This window comes from Chelonia mydas, chromosome 7 (genome assembly GCF_015237465.2).
Source record: "Chelonia mydas isolate rCheMyd1 chromosome 7, rCheMyd1.pri.v2, whole genome shotgun sequence".
Taxonomy (NCBI): Eukaryota; Metazoa; Chordata; order Testudines; family Cheloniidae; genus Chelonia; species Chelonia mydas.
In genome coordinates, this window is record NC_057853.1 from 512,885 (window position 1) to 527,376 (window position 14,492).

The 14,492-nt window shown below is 45.7% G+C and overlaps 1 protein-coding gene across 20 annotated transcripts in view; it reads left to right on the top strand.

Annotated features, from left to right (window-relative positions):
- SETD5 (SET domain containing 5) overlaps positions 1-14,492 on the top strand; it is a 163,263-nt gene that overhangs the window by 117,732 nt on the left and 31,039 nt on the right. For 17 of the 20 annotated variants that reach the window (XR_006292476.1, XR_006292477.1, XR_006292478.1 and 14 more), the window contains 2 exons: positions 1,515-1,985; positions 10,365-10,651. Coding sequence is in view for 13 of the 20 variants with exons in the window: in XM_043552109.1 (XP_043408044.1) it covers positions 1,515-1,985; positions 10,365-10,651 (758 nt within the window). In the remaining 7 variants the exon portion in view is untranslated. Of the gene's footprint in view, positions 1-1,514; positions 1,986-10,364; positions 10,652-14,046; positions 14,148-14,492 lie in introns of those variants that run through there. The other 3 variants (XR_006292479.1, XR_006292480.1, XM_037904634.2) reach the window with 2 other exon arrangements.

The window sequence follows — 14,492 nt, forward strand, 5'->3', positions numbered from 1 at the left end:
TTCCATTCCTGGGAACAGAGCTGTAATATAGCAGAGGGTATGCCCTTATTGATGGAGGTGCCCAAGTGCTGTAATACAGTGAAAGGGATGCAGTTGGTGCTCGTTACCCAATGTTCCAGGGGACTGTAACATGGAGGGGGTGCAGCCGTGACTCAGTGCAGGAGGTTCTTGGGAGCTGCAGTATAGCAGAGGAGATGCATTCAGTGGCTGTGATATAGCAGAAAGGACACAGCCATGTTTTGGCTCCTTAGCACTGTAAGAAGAAAAGGGGGTGTACTCCTGTTTCAGTCCTGGAGGTTCCTGGAGACTGTGATTTAAAGAGAGGATGCATTTGTGTCTTGGTTCTGGAGGTTCCAAGGTGCTGTGAATATAGCAAAGGAGTTGTGGATGTGTCTCAGTGCCAGAGGCTCCTATGGGATGGGATGTGTCAAAGGGGACACAGTTGTGTTCGCTGTCTGAGATTCCCAGAGCTGTAATATAGTGGAAGGCGGGATATTATCTTGGTGCTGGAGGTTTTCAGGTGCCATCTTGTAAAAGAAGAAATGTAAGTGTGTCAGTGCCCAGAGTTCCCAGGTACTGTGATAGAACAGAGGTTGGCAGTTATGTCTCACTGCTGTAAGATGCTGAATTATAGTGCAGGTGAAATGAATGTGTTTGTACCAGCAGTTCCCAGGTCTTGTAATCAAAGTGATTGCACATGGCTTGGGGTTCCTGGGCAATGTACTGTCATAGTAGAGAGAAATTGTAGGTGGATGCTTGCAGTTTTCATTACTGTGTATTTGGATAGTCAAGAAGTTGTCTGATAAGACAGCTAGTGAGCAGTGAATGTCCTTGAACTATTCTTCATCTTTAGTGGACGGGTAGTTTAATACCATGTGTTAATGTTGCGTGGGTCCAGCTGAAGACATCAGTTCTTTTTCAGCGAGTACCTAGACTTGAGCATTAGGGTCAAGGATACCTTTTACAGCAAACCCAGTTGGAAGGGAAAGGGCCCAGCAGACTGGACAGCCATGTTTGGATTATTCTGTAATGCTCATTTCCCAGCCATTTGCTACTTAGGCCATGTGTACATGGGATTATTTAAAAAAACAAAACAAAAAAAAAAACTCAGATGACTTGGGCTTGTGGGGCTCATGGTCCAGGGCTGAAAAATTCCTGTGTAGACACTTGGGCTGGAGCCCAAGCTCTGGGACCCTCCACCCTTGCAGGAACCTAGGGCTTGGACTCAAGCCCAAGCTCGAATGTCTACACCGCAATTTTTAGCCCTGCAAGCCCGAGTCAGCCGACCTGGGCCAGCCACAGCTGTGCTCCAGGGATTTGATCCCCATGTTAGATGTACCCTTCAGAGTAGTGCAAGAAAGGACCCGGGGGGATCAAGAGAGGAGCTGGAAAGGAGTGAGTTGTCTTCGGAGCAAGTGTTTCCTGACTTTAAAAGTTTCTCTCCCCACCTGTGTCTATCCCTTCTCCTGATTTCCCCTCCCTCTCCCACCCCATATCTTTGTTGGATTTTCTAGCTCTGCCTTCGAACAGACTTGGATTTGGCAAAGGTGGGCTACCTGGATTCCAATGCTAACACCTGTCCAGAGAGGCCATCGCTACTGAGCTCGGGCCACTCTGATCTGGCTCCACAGTCCTCCATTCACTTCACTTCTGAGACCAACTTCCCAGGAAAGAGTGGGGAGGCACAGCTGCTGCTAAGAAGCTCCGATCAGGCTTTTCGGACAGAGTTTAATTTAATGTATGCCTTCTCCCCTTTGAACGCTATGCCCCGTGTAGATGGATTGTTGCGGGCTTCCCCTCAGGTGGGAGACAGGAAGCCCCTGAGTTCAGAAGGGGGATGTTGCAGCTCTCCTGCAGATGGATACTTCAGCAGACATGAGCCGGGACTTCTTAAAGAGACATTGCATGGATCCATGTCTCCTGGTGGTGAGCGGGTTTGTGAAGGAGTCAAATCTGCTCCCCAAAACCCACCACAAAGGAAAAAGGCAAGTATTTCCTGCTAAAGAAATCACAGATGACACTAAATTGAGAGGAGTGGTAAATACCAGTGAGGGGAGGAATAACCCAAAGGATCTAGAGAGAGTAGAACCATGGGCAGAAATAGCTAAAATGAGATACAACATGGAAAAATGAAGCTAATACGTCTGGGGGGGAAATAATCCAAACTCGCGTGCTGAGTGGAAGTGCAAAAAGGCTGAGGCAGACCTGGGGAAAGGAGGCAGCAAGTTGGGCAAGATTTTGAAATGAGGTATGGCAGCAGAAGGGCCCACTGAGAAGTATCATGTCCAGGAGCAGGGAGAGAAGAGTGGTACAGTTTCACCTTGGTGAAATAGGAATAGCTTGCCTAGGTGACGATTAATCTGGGCTGTAACAGTATAAATTCCTACAGCAGATTTTACAGAAAAACATTCGATCTTGATTTTAAAATGATCAGTGATAGAGAATCCACTGCAACCCTTGGTAGATTGTTCCAATGGTTAACTACTCTCACCGTTAAAAATATATGCCTTATTTGCAGTCTGAATTTATCTAGCTTCAACGTCCAGCCATTGGATCATGTTACATGTGTCTCTGTTAGACTGAAGAGCCCATTATTAAATATTTGTTCTTTTTTAAGTGCTTGCTCATGTCGATTCCATTCTAGGTATGCATGTGCCCACGTGTGCGGTCGTCGGAGTTTTTTGCCTTAGTGGTATCCGTAGGGCCGGCAGTGGTGCCCCTTGAGTGCCGTGCTCATGTGCCAGTATATCCGGCGGCGCCAACCCTACACACTCTCAGTTCCTTCTTACTGCCCGTGGTGGTTAGTCAGAGCGCCTTTCCTTGCATCGCAAGGGCTAACAGGTTGTCTTCTACTGACTTCAAGCTTTAGGGCCTTGTAAATAGTTTGTTTCTAGTAGTTAGTGTTAAGTAGTTAAGTGTAGTTAGTAGTTACCAGTTAGAGTCCCAGCAGGGACTTCACCGCAGGCAGGGCATGCCCTGGTCTCTGGGTTTAAGCCCTGTGCGGACTGCAACAGGCCTATGCTAGTAAGTGACCCCCATAGCAGCTGCCTCAAGTGCTTAGGGGAGTCACACGTTAGAGACAAGTGCTAAGTTTGTAAAAACTTCCAGCTTCGCACACAGAAGGAATGGGATATTCGGCTACGGGCTCTTCTGGAGACCACCCTTCGTCTGGCTTCCGTGCTGTCCCACCAGAACTTGCTGAGTGCCTTGTGCACAGTGCCCCCTGGCACCGGGCTCCGCCCAGCACCGTTCCCTGTTGCCAGTGCCCAAAAAATAAGACCCAAAAGCACGTTTCCATGGCACCGGGAAAAAAGGGCCATGAGTCATCAGGCAAGGGACACGCTTCGGGCCACCAGGCCACTCCGGAGCTGTGTGCTTATACCTCCCTGGTTGGAGCACTTACCCTGTGAAAGGTCCACCACAAACTCCCAGGAGCGATAGGGGACCAAAATCCCTGGCGGCACCGACACCTTCACAGGCTCCCCCAGCACTGAGAGCACAAAGGCCTCCTCCCATATCGCTGATGCATCATGTGCCCCAGAAAAGGCTCATGGAAAGGCTCAAGGCTCATCATGTGCCCCAGGAAAGGCGCAAAGGCTCCCCAAGAGGACAAACCAGCCGCTAAGACCCCTCAGGGGCCAGTGGAGCACCGCCGATCCCCTGAGATAAAGCAGCACTCTCCACCTTCACGCTGGAGTCACAGCCCAGACTCTCTGGGGCTCACCTTTGATCACCGGCGCCATGGTCGCCGCCATGTTGACACAGATTGCCTACAGCAAGATGCGGGTCTCCATGCTACCGACACCACTCGCTCGTCCACCGGTCTTCTCGGTGCAGGTCCCGGTCATCTGCCTCATGGGAGCACCCCCCGTTGTGTCTGCAGTCCCCCCAGCACTGCACCCCTCACTCCAGACACCAGTCGGCGAAGGTCAGCAAGCAAACTCAGGGATCGATGGCACCACCATGGTCACCGGAAGGGGAGTCCTCTGGCACGGAAGCCCAATTCAGCCCCTCGCCTAGACTGCACCAGCACGAATGGGCACCTGAGGCCACGTCGACAGCGCTGACTTGGCAGCACGGCCAAGTGGCCAGTGCAGTAGCCTTATTAGGGCACATGGGGAATGCCGGTTGTGGCAATGCCCCCTTCACACCGCTCATCAACCACAGCCTTGGAGCAACAGTTGGCGGCACTGATGGCACCGGGCTCCGTGCATGAGGCACGCTAGGTGGTCGAGGCAGAGGAACTGCGCCCACTGCTAAGCCTCCCTCCCCCGTGGGAGATGATGCCCTGGAGCCTGCGCCGGCCATGCAATCACCATCCTCATCCCCAGATGAGGCGGTTTCAGGACCTTGAGGGCAAGCCCACTGGATGGTTTCAAAGAACACCATGTCCTGCTGCGTCGGGTGGCCGAGACTTTGGGCCTGGAGGTGGAGGAAATGGCTGAGCAGGTGGACAGCTTGGTTAATATCCTGTCAGCACTACTGGTGCATGACGGTGTCTTTAATATTGCCAAGGGCCCCTGGCAAACTCATTCCTCCCACCTCAAAAAGGGCCGAAAAGAAATACTCTGTCCCGGCCAAGAGGTTTGAATACCTCTATACCCACCCTCCCCCGGGCTCGCTGGTGGTCTCTGTGGCCAATAAAAAAGACAAGAAGGGGCATACCAGTTCAACCCCCAAGAATAAAGAGGCCTAACAGTTGGATCTGTTTGGAAGAAAAAATTTTTCGACAGCCAGTTTGTAGTTCCGAGTGGCAAACCATCAGGCCCTCTTGGGCCATTACAACATATGGGACACCTCAGTAAGTTCGAGGAGTCCCTTCCTCAGGGTTTGGCCCAGGAATTTGGCATCCTGCTGTAGAAAGGCACTGTGGCTGCCAGGTGTTCCCTCCAGATGGCGTGGGACACGGCAGACTTGGCAGGCAGCGTGGTCACGTCAGCAGTGGTAATGAGGCGCAGCTCCTGACTTCAGACTTGCAGGTCTCTCCCAAGAAATGCAGACCTCCATCAAGGACCTCCAATTCGATGGGAATGGTCCCTTTTCCGACCAGATGGATGCAAGGCTGCAAGAACATTAATGATCTGGAAGATGGTGTGGATTGCACCCTCAGCAAGTTTGCAGATGACACTAAACTGGGAGGAGAGGTAGATACGCTAAAGGGTAAAGATAGGATACAGCGGGACCTAGACAAATTAGAGGATTGGGCCAAAAGAAATCTGATGGGGTTCAACAAGGACAAGTGCAGAGTCCTGCACTTAGGACGGAAGAATCCCATGCACCGCTACAGACTAGGGACCGAGTGGCTCGGCAGCAGTTCTGCAGAAAAGGACCTAGGGGTTACAGTGGATGAGAAGCTGAATATGAGTCAACAGTGTGCCCTTGTTGCCAAGTAGGCCAATGGCATTTTGGGCTGTATATGTAGGGGCATTGCCAGCAGATCGAGGGACGTGATCATTCCCCTCTATTCGACATTGGTGAGGCCTCATCTGGAGTATTGTGTCCAGTTTTGGGCCCCACACTACAACAAGGATGTGGAAAAATTGGAGAGAGTCCAGTGAAGGGCAACAAAAATGATTAGGGGTCTGGAACACATGACTTATGAGGAGAGGCTGAGGGAACTGGGATTGTTTAGTCTGCGGAAGAGAAGAATGAGGGGGGATTTGATAGCTGCTTTCAACTACCTGAAAGGGGGTTCCAAAGAGGATGGATCTAGACTGTTCTCAGTGGTAGCAGATGACCGAGCAAGGAGTAATGGCTCAAGTTGCAGTGGGGGAGGTTTAGGTTGGATATTAGGAAAAACTTTTTCACTAGGAGGGTGGTGAAACACTGGAATGGGTTACTTACGGAGGTGGTGGAATCTCCTTCCTTAAAGGTTTTTAAGGTCAGGCTTGACAAAGCCCTGGCCGGGATGCTTTAGTTGGGGATTGGTCCTGCTTTGAGCAGGGGGTTGGACTAGATGACCTCCTGCGGTCCCTTCCAACCCTGAGATTCTATGATTGACTAAAGGACACCAGGGCCACCCTTCGTTCACGGGGCATGCATACACCGCAGCCTGCAAGAAAGCAGTTCCGGATGCCCCTGCTGCCTAGGCTTTGACAGTCTCGTCAGGGATCTGCAAAAAGAAGGGACAAAGAGGCCAGTTTCAGCCGCCGTCGCCCTTCCTCCTCCAGCTCTCCCACGCAGCCTGGCTCGGCAAAACACCCTGGGGGCCAGAAGTGCTCGTTTTGAGGGTGCGGTCGAGAGCAATGCCCCAGTCACCTTCCAGGATCCACCCTGCTCTTTCCTCAACCATCTTCGTCCCTTCTGTTTGGCCTGGTCCCAAGTCACCTCAGACCATTGGGTGCTGGACATAGTATCTCATTGTTACACCCTTGCAATTTTTGGCTGCCCCTCCCTCCTCGGGACCCTTCTCATGACCAACTCCTTGTTCAAGAGAACTTCCTGCACCTCGGGGCAGTGGAGGAGGTCCCTTGGGACATGAAGGGAAAGGGGTTCTATTCCCACTACTTGCTAATCCCGAAAGCAAAAGGTGGGGCCTCAGATCCATTCTAGACCTGCAGTGCCTTAACAAGTCTCTCACAGAGTTGAAGTTTCACATGGTCTCCCTGGCCTCCATCATCCCCTCCCTGGATCTCGGGGGAAGCAGTGAGAGATAAAATGTCATCTTTTAAAAAGTGGAAGTCAAATCCTAGTGAGGTAAATAGAAAGGAGCATAAACACTGCCAAATTAAAAGTAAAAATGTAATAAGAAAAGCCAGAAAGTTTGAGGAACAGCTAGCCAAAAACTCAAAAGATAATAACAAAATGTTTTTTAAGTACATCAAAAGCAGGAAGCCTGGTAAACAACCAGCGGAGCCCCTGGACTATCGAGATACAAAAGGAGCACTTAAAGACGGGTAAAGTCATCACAGAGAAACTAAATGAATTCTTTGCTTCTGTCTTCACGGCTGAGGATGTTAGGGAGGTTCCCAAACCTGAGCCATCTTTTGTAGGTGACAAATCTGAGGAATTGTCACAGATTGAAGTGTCACTAGAGATGGTTTTGGAATTAATTGCGAATCTTAACAGTAACAAGTCACCGGGACCAGATGGCATTCACCCAAGAGTTCTGAAAGAACTCAAAGGTGAACTTGCAGAACTATTAACCTGGTTTGTAACCTGTCCTTTAAATCAGCTACTGTACACAGTGACTGGAAGATAGCGAATGTAACACCAATATTTAAGAAGGGCTCTAGAGGTGATCCTGGCAAGCGGTAAGTCTAACGTCAATACCGAGCAAATTAGATGAAACAGTAGTAAAGAATAAAATTGTCAGACACACAGAAGAACATAAATTGTTGCGCAAAAGTCACCATGGTTTCTGTAAAGGGAGATCATGTCTTACTAATCTGAGTTCTGTAAGGGAGTCCAACAAACGTGGACAAGGGCGGTCCAGTGGATATAGTGTACTTAGATTTCCAGAAAGACTTTGACAGGGCAAGAAGAAACTGAAATGGCGTAGGGTTGGTGGCACCTGATATACCGGCGCATGAGCACAGCACTCAAGGAGGCGCCACTGTTGACCCTATGGATATCACTAAAAATCTCCAACTGCCACGCACATAGGCACATGCACACCTAGAATGGAATAGACCATGAGCAACACATCTCGAAGAACAGTTACAAAAGGTTGGTAACCATTTTCCCCATGTAGGGCTCTGTAGACTAATCAAGATCCCCCCTCCAACTTCTTTGTTTAGCTCAAGGAGCTCCATCTACTTATGAGAATCCTTTAATCATTCTCATGGCTCTTCTTTTAACCCTCTTCAATTTATCAACATCTGTCTTGAATTGTGGGCACCAGAACTGGACACAGTATTCCAGCAGCAGTCACACCAATGCCAAATAACAGAGGTAAAATAACCTCTCTACTCCTTCTCAAAATTCCCCTGTTTATGCATCCCAAGATTGCGTTAGTTCTTTTGGCCACAGTGTTATACTGGAATTTCACGTTTGGCTGATTATCCACCACAATCCCCGAATCTTTTCAGAGTCACTGCTTCCCTGGATAGACTTCCCCCCAATCCTGTAAGAATGGCCTACTTTCTTTGTTCCTGGATATATTAATTTATATTTAGATGTATTAAAAGACACACCTGGTGCCCAGTTTACTAAAATGATCCAGATCACCCTAAGTCAGTGACCTGTGCTCTTCATTATTTACCACTCCCCCAATTTTTGTGTAATCTGTCATCAGTGATTTTGTTTTCTTCCAGGTCATTGATAGAAATGTTAAATAGCATAGGGCCAAGAACCAAACCCTGCAGAACTCCACAGGAAACACTCACTCAATGATGATCCCCTCTATACTGTTAGCCAGTCTTTAATTCATTTAATGTGTGTCATGTTAATTTTATGTCGTCGTTTTTCATCAAAAGATCATGTGGTTCCAGGTCTACGTATATTTTGTCAACACTACTATATCAACCAAATTTGTAAACCCATCAAAAAAAGACATCTTTAGTTTGACAGAAACTATTTTCCCTAAACCCATGTTGATTTGTATTAATTACATTACCCTCTTTTAGTTTATTATCGATCAGCTCCCATATCAGCTACTCTGTTATCTTGCCCAGGATCAATATCAGGCTTACAGGTCTATAATTATCCATTTGCCCTTTTTAAAAATTGGCACGTTAGCTTTCTTCCAGTCTTCTGAACCTGTCCCATTGCTCCAAGACTTACTGAAAATAAACCTTAACGATCCAGTGAGCTCCTCAGTCAGCTCTTTTAAAACTCTTGGATGCAAGTTATCTGCATCTGCTGTTTTTAAAAAGGTCTAACTTTAATAACTTCTGTTTAACATTCTCCAGATATTCTCAAGGAATGGAAAGAGAGTTATCATATGAGACTATGTAACGTGTTTTCCCCCAAAATACAGTTGACTTATAGAATCCTTTGTTTTGTGCCTTTGACCAAGAATCATGAGTGTGGCAATTTTGCAAAAGTTTCCCACTTTTGCAAACAGTAGTTCAGTTCTTCTGGTGTTAACAAGATTGCAAGCCTTGAATTGGCCATTGGCTGCTGCTGCCTTTTTAATCACTTTGTCAAATAGATCTGCTCTGAACAGGATGAGATGACACAGCTTAAAATGCTACAGGCCATGTCTACACTAGGCTTCGCAAAAGTGCTAACACTAGTGGAGCAGAGCCAATGTGAGCAATTGTGAGAATATTTTTGCAAAATGTTAGTGGTGTAGATATGCATATGTATTAAAATAAAATGCCCAAACAAGACACCCCACTGCATATGTTTCACCTCTGGGGGCAGGATGAGAGAACAAACATATGACAGATGTTCGTCACATTGTTTAATGCAGTGCTGGAAGGTGCTCAGATCCTGTAGGGGTGAGCATGGTGTTTGAACCTATATAGAATAGAAGTAGAGAACGCTTTTGTTTTCAGCTTTCAGAGTGCTGCAGATTTTTGTACTGTGTGGACCTGTATTGCACAAGTTGTCAGGAGGATGCTGGAGATTTGGCAACTGGACAGAAGCCATTGAGGCTTTTGACAATTGAGGAGGTGCAGGAGGAAGTTTGGGATTGTGGGATAAGCACACTACTAACAGCATATTTCTTCTGAAATGATCATCCATTAAATAGTTAAGTGTGGAAAAATACGACAGTCACACCTCTGAGCTATTGTTTCAGCCTATCTGCAAATTCCAGAAGACATGTGACTCCAATATAAAAGGATGCAAACTTTGTTTTCTTTGTACACAGAACTAGAAATGTACATTGTTCTAAATTAACGTTTAAATTCTGCAGTCCAATTCTGAGGCTGGGATGGATTCTATGGTAAATTTGCAATCAGTTCATGGGGTTCTGATTATAGGCTTAAAATTCATAACCATATTTTTCATAATTCCATATTTCTCAGTAATATCATGCTAACTATGATTTATTGATGGTATCTAATCTGTCACGTGGGATTTTTCCCCTGTTTTGAAACTGATTTGGTGTATGATTCTTACAGACAAGTCATTTAATCTCTGCCTCTATCCCACCTGTAAAATTCCTACCTTCTTCCCAGGGGAGGCTTCATTCATGTTTGTAACATGCTTTGAGATCCTTGCACGAAAGGAACTATAGAGATGCAAATCATCTCTTGTTTTTCATAAAGTCTAGTCCTAATTATAGCTCAGGGATGCCCTATCCTGCAGTTTTATGCATGTTAAAATGTGTACTTGTATATGTAATCAGTGCTCCTAGGGCAGCATATGAAGGGATAGCATCTTTCCCCCCCCAGGGACCTGTCAACTTAGTGATCTGTCTGTTCAACTAACAGCCTCAGTCTCCCAGGCTCATGGTGATGTTTCTCTCTCAGGTTTCTCTGCTGGAGTACCGCAAGCGAAAACAGGAAGCCAAGGAGGGAAGTGATTCAGTGCGATGCACAGTGACTCCTACCCGACAAGGCAGCAACAGCTCTGTGACTGACACAGATGCCAGCAATGTGCTGGGCTCAGTAGTACGAGCCCCATCCTCCCCACAAAGTGGCTTCTCTCCCTCACATCCCCCCCTGCCTCACATAGAGGAGATCAGCCCACCAGACCTGAGGGTGGCTAGTTCCTTGACCTCACACTGCAAATCCCAGGAGAACATCAGCAGTAGGTGGTGAGTGTTCACTCTTCTGACAAGGTGGTTGTTGCTTCATAGGAAGTCGGTCAGACTCTCTGCTTGGGGCTTTCCCAAGATGATGTGTGTAAAGGCCTACAAATAGAATCCATCAGAAAGTCAGACAGCACTAGCAAGTGTCTGCTCACCCTGGATGGATCTTGAGTTAACCTTCATATGGAATGGCTCTAGATATATCTCCTGGCTTTAGAATGGGGCCACAGCACTGATTCTGGTCGGCTATATGAGTTGAATTCGACAATATAAACACAAGTGATCCCAGCAGCCTCTTGAGCCAGCCCGATTGTAGATTAGATGCCAAATATCCATGGTGGAAATTAAAAAACAATGTGAAGTGTCTTCACCAATTTTTCTTTTGTTGGGCTTATTCTCCAGACTCTAGGACCATGTGTTTGCCATGGGATTTGCACCTTAGCGTTCTACTGCAAGACCTTGACTCTCACAGTATGGGCTGCTGTGACATCTTAATGCTCGCTTTTATTGAAAAAGAAATGAAATAATACACCTCCCCATGACGTCCGAACAGAGACTTACACCTTTGGCATGATGGCACATGCGGGAGATGAGGGGAGCACTTGGCACATCTCTAGTCTGTGTCATGTGCAAATACCCTAGAGCATAGGTTCACAAACTGTGCTCCAGGAACCTGTGGTGGTCCACATGGTGCTTGCCAGGGTTCTGTAGAGAGCTGGTGTCACATGATGCTGGCCTCACTTTATTTCCATCTGCTAAATTGCATTAAAAGTAGGGCTGTCAATCAATTTAAAAAAATTAATCACAATTTATCGCACTGTTAAACAATAATAGAATACCATGTATTTAAATGTTTTTGGGTGTTTTCTAAATTTTCAAATATATTGATTTCAAGTAAAACACAGAATACAAAGTGTACAGTAGCTCACTTTATTTTTATTACAAATATTTGCACTGTAAAAAACAAAAATAATATATTTCAATTCACCTAATACAAGTACTATAGTGCAATCTCTTTATCATGGAAGTTGAACTTACAACTGTAGAATTATGTACAAAAAATAACTGCATTCAAATATAAAACAATGTAAAGCTTTAGAGCCTACAAGTCCACCCGGTCCTACTTCAGCCAATCGCTCAGACAAACAAGTTTGTTTACATTGGAGGAGATAATGCTGCCCACTTCTTGTTCACAACGTCACCTGAAAGTGAGAACAGGCATTTGCATGGCACTGTTGTAGCTGGCATCACAAGATATTTACATGCCAGATGCGCTAAAGAGTCATATGTCCCTTCATACTTCAACCACCATCCCAGAGGACATGCGTCCATGCGGACGATGGGTTCTGCTCAATAACGATCCAAAGCAGTGTGGACTGATGCATGTTCATTTTTACCATCTGCGTCAGATGCCACCAGCAGAAGGTTGGTTTTCTTTTTAGGTAGTTTCCACATGGGAGTGTTGCTCCTTTAAAACTTCTGAAAGCATGCGCCACACCTCATCCCTCTCAGATTTTGGAAGGCACTTCAGATTCTTAAACGTAGGGTCAAGTCTCTAAAGTGCCACAAGTACTCCTTTTCTTTTAGCTATCTTTAGAAATCTCACATTGGTACCTTCTTTGCGTTTTGTTAAATCATCAGTGAATGTGTTCTTAAAACGAACTGAGTCATCGTCCGAGACTGCTATAACATGAAATATGTGGCAGAATGCAGGTAGAACAGAGCTGGAGACATATAATTCTCCCCCAAGTAGTTCAGTCACAAATTTAATTAACACATTTTTGTTAACGAGAATCATCAGCATGGAAGCATGTCCTCTGGAATGGTGGCCAAAGCTTGAAAGGACATACGAATGTTTAGCATATCTGGCATGTAAATACCTTGCAATGCCGGCTACAACAGTGCCATTCAAATGCCTGTTCTCACTTTCAGGTGACATTGTAAATAAGAAGTGGGCAATATTATCTCCTGTAAATGTAAACAAACTGGTTTGTCTTAGCGATTGGCTGAACAAGAAGGAGGACTGAGTAGACTTGTAGACACTAAAGTTTTGCATTGTTTTATTTTTGAGTGCAGTTCTGTAACAAAAATCTATAAGAAGTTGCACTTTCACGATAAAGAGATTGCACTACAGTACTTGTATGAGGTGAACTGAAAAATATTTTTTCATTTTTACAGTGCAAATATTTGTAATAAAAATAATATAAAGTGAAGAGTGTACTATTTGATTCTGTGTTGTAATTGAAATAACTATATTTTAAAATGTAGAAAAACATCCAAAAATATTTCATAAATTTCAATTGGTATTCTGTTTAACAGTGTGATTAATCCTGATTAATTTTTTAATCGTGATTAATTATTTTGAGTTAATCGCACGAGTTAACTGCGATTAATCAACAGCCCTAGTTAAAAGGCAAAAAGACATTCTTTTCATGATACTAATTCTGTGTGTAGGCAATTGCTGTAGTTGACATAGAAGGGAAAGGGAGGTGGGTCTGGGCAATACTGTGTAGGAAGTGGGGTCCACAAGAATTTCTATTAAGATTTGGCGCACAATAGAAATGCCTGAGAAGCCATATGCTGGAGTGAGTTTACTGCAATGACAACCGCACAGAAAGGCATGAAAGGAAAGAGTTCGTTCTTTCAGAAACCAGCGTGTGTTGCCCTGCTGTCTCAGTGATCCACACACAATGGAGATGTTGGGAGAAGCTGGGACTGGCTGAGCTGGGGCCCTGCACTTAAATGATTGCTCACTTTATAGCCTGTCTTGTAAAGGTTTAAAAGCAACCCCCCCAGCACACACACACACACACATCTGTGCCATCCCCCGCTGTCTGGGACTGGGGCATGGCTGAATGCAACTGCCAGGCGTAGGGATGTGAGACCACCTCTCCACATGGCAGTCAGGCTCCAGTGTCCATCTTTACATTACCTGCTTCATTCAGCTGCTCTGGGTTTGGTTTCCACTATGGCCTCATGAGCAAGTATCATGGCATAAGGCTGGGGGCCACAGTGTCATGTGGTTACCAAGTGTGAAGTGTTATCGGTATCTGTTTAAAATTGGATTAACCGGTTTTGCTACCTTTCTTATCCTATTTCCTTCTTCTCTGGTTCTACTGGATGTGGCTTGAGAGTGAACAGTCCCATTTCACTTTCAAATGGTGTTACAGAAGGCTCATGCTAGAGTAAAGGTTATAAAACAATTTCATCCCGCCCCATTTACACCTGTTCACAGTTCCCTTGTACATTTTCAGACATACTTGTTGGCATAACAGGGACAGGAGGAAGTGGGAACTAAAATTACTTGCTGTGATTTTTAGAGGTCTCCATAGTTTTGCTGCATTCTACAATATCTGCAAATAGCTTTCATTTAAAAAAAAATAAGTTTCTGTCTCTTTCAGTTGCCAAGATACAGCCATCACAATGTAAACAGATGTGCTGCTGCCCTGTTAACCCAGCCTTGCAGAAAACTGTCTCCAGCCAAACAATAGCAGCAAAGAAGGTGTGAATTCACCCCCCTCACCCCATTCACCTCAGTGAGGAGTGAACTCTGCCCCTACCCCATTCACCTCACTGAGGTGTGAATTTCAGTGTCCATTCTGGGCCCTCAAAATGCTAATGTTGAGAACAAATTATATTTTCCTTTATAAAAAAAAAAAAGAGAGAGAGAGAAAATAAATGCAAAAACCACTTAATACAACATTGCGGTTGCACAGTTTAATTTTTATGTTTCCTGTCTAAGCTCCTGCACAATGTTAATCCTGCTACACTGCACATATGTGTTTTATGCTACATATTTACTGTAGAAAAAGCATTGGCTTTCTGTCATCTATGTACAGTGCCTAGA